Here is a 6,369-nt window from a genome sequence, read left to right as displayed (position 1 = left end):
TGGGGCCGTCCACTGTGCGATATGGGGCCATCCACTGTGCGATATGGGGCCATTCATTGAGCGAAATGGGCCCATTCACTGTGCGATATGGGGCCATTCACTGTGCGATATGGGCCATTCACTGTGCGATATGGGGCCATCCACTGTGCGATATAGGGCCATCCAATGTGCGATATGGGGCCATTCACTGAGCGATATGGGGCCGTCCACTGTGCGATATGGGGCCGTCCACTGTGCGATATGGTGCCATCCACTGTGCGATATAGGGCCATTCACTGTGCGATATGGGGCCGTCCACTGTGCGATATGGGGCCGTCCACTGTGCGATATGGTGCTATCCACTGTGCGATATAGGGCCATTCACTGAACAATATGAGGCCGTCCTCTGTGCGATATGGGGCCATTCACTGTGTGATATAGGGCCATTAATTGAGCGATATGGGGCCATTAATTGAGTGATATGGGGCCATTCACTGAGCGATATGAGGCCATTAATTGAGCGATATGGGGCCATTAATTGAGCGATATGGGGCCATTCACTGAGCGATATGGGGCCGTCCACTGTGCGATATAGGGCCGTCCACTGTGCAATATGGGGCCGTCCACTGTGCAATATGGGGTCATTCACTGTGCAATATGGGGTCATTCACTGTGCAATATGGGGACATTCACTGTGCGATATGGGGCCGTCCACTGTGCGATATAGGGCCATTCACTGAGCAATATGGGGCCGTCCACTGTGCGATATGGGGCCATTCACTGTGCGATATAGGGCCATTAATTGAGCGATATGGGGCCATTAATTGAGTGATATGGGGCCATTCACTGAGCGATATGGGGCCATTAATTGAGCGATATGGGCCATTAATTGAGCGATATGGGGCCATTCACTGAGCGATATGGGGCCGTCCACTGTGCGATATGGGGCCATCCACTGTGCGATATGGGGCCATTCACTGAGCAATATTGGGCCGTCCACTGTGCGATATGGGGCCATTCACTGTGCGATATAGGGCCATTAATTTAGCGATATGGGGCCATTAATTGAGCGATATGGGGCCATTCACTGTGTGATATGGGACCGTTCTCTGTGCGATATGGGGCCGTCCACTGTGCAATATGGGGCCATCCACTGTGCGATATGGGTCCATTCACTGTCGATATAGGGCCATTAATTGAGCAACATGGGGCCATTAATTGAGCGATATGGGGCCGTTCACTGAGCGATATGGGGCCATTAATTGAGCAATATGGGGCCATTAATTGAGTGATATGGGGCCATTCACTGAGCAATATGGGGCCGTCCACTGTGCGATATGGGGCCGTCCACTGTGTGATATGGGGCCATTCATTGAGCGAAATGGGCCCATTCACTGTGCGATATGGGGCCATTCACTGTGCGATATGGGCCATTCACTGTGCGATATGGGGCCATCCACTGTGCGATATAGGGCCATCCACTGTGCGATATGGGGCCATTCACTGAGCGATATGGGGCCATTCACTGTGTGATATGGGTCCGTCCACTGTTTGTAATTTTTCTTATTAATGACTTGGATGAGGGAGTCGAAGGGTGGGTCAGTAAATTTGCAGATGATACGAAGATTGGTGGAGTTGTGGATAGTGAGGAGGGCTGTTGTCAGCTGCAAAGAGACTTAGATATGATGCAGAGCTAGGCTGAGGAGTGGCAGATGGAGTTCAACCCTGCCAAGTGTGAGGTTGTCCATTTTGGAAAGACAAATAAGAATGCAGAATACAGGGTTAACGGTAGGGTTCTTAGTGAGATGGAGGAACAGAGGGATCTTGGGGTCGATGTTCATAGATCTTTGAAAGTTGCCACTCAGGTGGATAGAGATTGTAAGAAGGCCTATGGTGTATTAGCGTCCATTAGCAGAGGGATTGAATTCAAGAATCGTGAAGTGATGTTGCAACTGTACAGGACCTTGGTAAGGCCACATTTGGAGTACCGCGTGCAGTTCTGTACGGCTCATTTTAGAAAAGATGTGGAAGCTTTGGAGAGGGTGCAGAGAAGATTTACCAGGATGTTGCCTGGAATGGAGAAAAGGTCGTACGAGGATAGGTTGAGAGTGCTAGGCCTTTTCTCGTTAGAACGGCGAAGGATGAGGGGTGACTTGATAGAGGATTATAAGATGATCAGAGCAATAGATAGGGTAGACAGTCAGAAACTTTTTCCCCGGGCACAACCGAGTGTTACAAGGGGACATAAATTTACGGTGAAGGGTGGAAGGTATAGGGGAGATGTCAGGGGTGGGTTCTTTACCCAGAGAGTGGTGGGGGCATGGAATGCGCTGCCTGTGGGAATGGTAGAGTCAGATTCTTTGGTGATCTTTAAGCAGCAATTGGATAGGTACATGGATGGGTGCTTAAGCTAGGACAAATGTTCGGCACAACATCGTGGGCCGAAGGGCCTGTTCTGTGCTGTATTGTTCTATATTCTATAATATGGGGACATTCACTGTGCGATATGGGGCTGTCCACTGTGTGATTTGGGGCCATCCACAATGTGATATGGGGCCATTCACTGTGCGATATGGGGCCATTCACTGAGCAATCTAGGACAAATGTTCGGCACAACATCGTGGGCCGAAGGGCCTGTTCTGTGCTGTATTGTTCTATATTCTATAATATGGGGACATTCACTGTGTGATATGGGGCCGTCCACTGTGCGATATGGGGCCATTCACTGAGCGATATGGGGCCGTCCACTGTGATATGGGGCCATTCACTGAGCGATATGGGGCCGTCCACTGTGCGATATCGGGCCATTCACTGTGTGATATGGGGCCGTCCACTGTGTGATATGGGGCTATTCACTGTGCGATATGGGGCTGTCCACTGTGCAATATGGGGCCGTCCACTGTGAGATATGGGGCCATTCACTGTGTGATATGGGGCCGTCCACTGTGAGATATGGGGCCATTCACTGTGCGATATGGGGCCGTTCTCTGTGCGATATGGGGCCGTCCACTGTGTGATTTGGGGCCATCCACAATATGATATGGGGCCGTCCAGTGTGCGATATGGGGCCATTCACTGTGTGATATGGGGCATTCTCTGTACGATATGGGGGCATTCACAGTGCGATATGGGGCCATTCACAGTGCGATATGGGGCGTTCTCTGTACGATATGGGGACATTCACAGTGCGATATGGGGCCGTCCACTGTGCAATATGGTGCCTTTCACTGTGCGATATGGGGCCATTCACTGAGCGATATGGGGCCGTTCTCTGTGCAACATGGGGCCGTCCACTGTGTGATATGGGGCCATTCACTGTGCGATATGAGGCCGTCCACTGTGCGTTATGGGGCTGTCCACTGTGCAATACAGGACCGTCCACTGTGCGATACGGGACCATTCGCTGTACTATGGGGCCCTCCACTGTGCGATATGGGGCTATTCACTGTGCGATTTGGGGCAAAGGTGAGGACTGCAGATGCTGGAAACCAGATATCACACAGTGAATGGCCCCATAGTGCACAGTAGAGGATCCGGTATCACACAGTGAATGACCCAATTTTGCACAGTGAATGGCCCCATATCACACAATGGATGGCCCCATATCGCACAGTGAATCACCCCATATCACACCGTATATGGCCCAATATTGCACAGTCTAGATTAGAGTGGTGCTGGAAAAACATAGCAGGTCAGGCAGCATCCGAGGAGTAGGAAAATCGACATTTCAGGCACAAACACTTCATCCTGATATTGGGCCATTTACTGGCAATATTGGGCCATTCAATGTGTGATATGGAGCCATTCACTGTGCAATATGGGGCCCTCCGCTGTGCGATATGGGACTGTCCATTGTGTAATATGGCACCGTCCACTGTGCAATATGGCACTGTCCACTGTGCGAATATGGGGCCCTCCACAGTGCAGTACGGGGCCATTCAATGTGCGATATGGGGCACTCCACTGTGCGACAAGGGACTATTCAATGTGCACTGTGGGGCCGTTCAATGTGTACTATGGGGCTATTCATTGCAATAAGACGCCGTCTGTTGTGCAATATACAAGGCCAGGTCTCAGCAACGTACCCTCCATTTCTCACTTTTTATTTTCATAGAATCTCTACAGTTTGGAAACAGGCCATTCAGACCAACAATTTAAACTGACTCTCCAAAGAGCATCCCACCCTATCCCTGTAACTCTGCATTTCCCATAGCCAATCTACCTAACCTACACATCTTTGGACTGTGAGAGGTAACCAGAGCACCCGGAGGAAACCCACAGAGACATGGGGAGAATATGCAAACTCCACACAGACTGCCACCTGAGGCTGGAATTGAACCCGTGTCCCTGGACCAGTGAGGCAGCAGTGCTTTGCTCATATTAGTGCTTATCATCACTGTACAGATGCAGAGCATTTCCTTCTCTGAGGGGAGAGTTCCAGCAACACATTTCCATCCCATAGCCAATCTACCTAACCTACACATCTTTGGACTGTGGGAGGTAACCAGAGCACCCGGTGGAAACCCACAGAGACATGGGGAGAGACATGCAAACTCCACACAGACTGCCACCTGAGGCTGGAATCGAACCCGTGTCCCTGGACCAGTGAGGCAGCAGTGCTTTGCTCATATTAGTGCTTATCATCACTGTACAGATGCAGAGCATTTCCTCCTCTGAGGGGAGAGAGAGAGAGATTCCCTCCAGCGTATTAAATTGTAACCTTAATAATGGCTTCAGCTGACCAGCCACCGCAGACTGTAGCTAAGCTGAAGCCAGCCACAAGGGAAGATCATCTAACCCTGCCCCTGTCAGGTTCTATAACCCTTGATGTCTCAGGGCCTGAAAGCTTTGAGCTAGATCCATTAGCTCAGTACCAGTAGGAGACAGGTCACTCTCACACCATGCCTGAGGAGGACAATGGAGCCATCTCTGAATTCACCTACAAATCCTGCCCTTGCATTTATATAGCACCTTTCCTGATTGCAGAACCTGAAGTACTTATAAAGCATAGCTGCTGCTGCTGCTTAGTGGGTGCTTTCTGCAAAATAAAGATTGTATTCCCTTTGTGACTGATACATCCTATCTCTTCCCTCTTCTTTATAGAACAAAGGCTCCCATTGGAGTGAGTTTTGAAGACAACAGCCTCAATGACAGCGATGAGTGAACCATCTGGTCAAGTTCAACATGGATTAACTAGAAATATATACAGGGGAAGTGTGGTTTTTAACCATAATTTATTTCTTTTAGGCAATGATAGATATGAACTTTTTAAAAGGAAATGCTGTCTCTGTTTGTTTAACAAACAACAATAATGAGGTATTTTATATGGCTTTTTAAAGTAAAAGGAAAGTTGTTCCATTGTGTGTAGTGCATTCTGCATTTGGTATGGTTTACACAAAGAGCTCTAAGGCAGAAGTGGATACTGCAGATGCTGGAGATTAGAGTCAAGATTATGTCCAGCAGGTCAAGCAGCATCCGAGGAGCAGGAGAATCGACGTTTCAGCCAAAAGCCCTTCATCAGGAATCCTGATGAAGGGCTTTTGCCTGAAACATTGATTTTCCTGCACAAAGGGCTCTAAGTTTAGAGACTGTGTAAAATGGACAAAACAAGATTTTCCATTTTCCGTTATGGAAAAAAACATCCACAATTCATCGACTGCAGTACAGAGAGAAAGGTTTGTATTCTCTTTCGCTCCTTTCACTATTTTCACTGGAGTGTAAGAGGTTGAGGGGGTGGTCTTATAGAAGTTTATCTGTGCCTCTCATGATTTCATAATGTCAGTAGCAAAGGTCTTTTCCCTAGGGTGGGGGAGTTCAAAACTAGGTGGCATATTTTTATGGTGAGAGGAGAAAGATTTAAAAAGACACGAGGGGACGATTCTTTTTTTTTTAACATGTCGAGTGGTTTGTTTGTGGAATAAACTTCCTGAGGAAGTTATGACGTCAAAGGACATTTGGGTAAGTACGTGAATAGGAAATGTTTGGAGAGATTTGGCTAATCGCAGGCAGGTTGGACTAGTTTAGTTTGGGATTATGGTTGGCATGGACTGGTTGGACCGAAGGGTCTATTTCCATGCTGTATGACTATTACTTTCATAACCTTAGGATATCCTGAAGAGCTGAAAGTGTGTATTTTAAGCGTGGGCTGTCCCTCAGGATCAAGATTAGAGTGGTGCTGGAAAAGCACAGTAGGTCAGGCAGCATCCGAGAGCGGGAAAATTGACATAGAACATTTCAGTGCAGTCAGCCCTTTAGCCCTCGATGCTGTGCCAACCTGTGAAACCAATCTGAAGCCTATCTAACCTACACTATTTCATTCTTGTCCATATGCCTATCCAATGACCATTTAAATGCCCTCAATGTTGGCGAGTCTATTACTATTGCAGGCAG

General features: G+C 48.4%; 1 protein-coding gene across 3 annotated transcripts in view; it reads left to right on the top strand.

The window, feature by feature from the left end:
- The window catches only part of paxx (PAXX non-homologous end joining factor), a 33,094-nt gene extending 27,757 nt beyond the window's left edge, over positions 1–5,337 (top strand). For all 3 annotated transcript variants that reach the window (XM_043719921.1, XM_043719920.1, XM_043719919.1), the window contains one exon: positions 5,083–5,337. In XM_043719921.1, coding sequence (XP_043575856.1) covers positions 5,083–5,143 — 61 coding nt within the window. In that variant the 3' untranslated portion in view covers positions 5,144–5,337. The remainder of the gene's footprint in view (positions 1–5,082) is intronic.
- The last annotated feature ends 1,032 nt before the right edge of the window (positions 5,338–6,369 follow it).

The sequence above is a fragment of the Chiloscyllium plagiosum genome, chromosome 30 (assembly GCF_004010195.1).
Source record: "Chiloscyllium plagiosum isolate BGI_BamShark_2017 chromosome 30, ASM401019v2, whole genome shotgun sequence".
Classification (NCBI taxonomy): domain Eukaryota; kingdom Metazoa; phylum Chordata; class Chondrichthyes; order Orectolobiformes; family Hemiscylliidae; genus Chiloscyllium; species Chiloscyllium plagiosum.
Note: the sequence above shows the minus strand (reverse complement) of the source record. Positions and strands in the feature narration are given on the sequence as shown.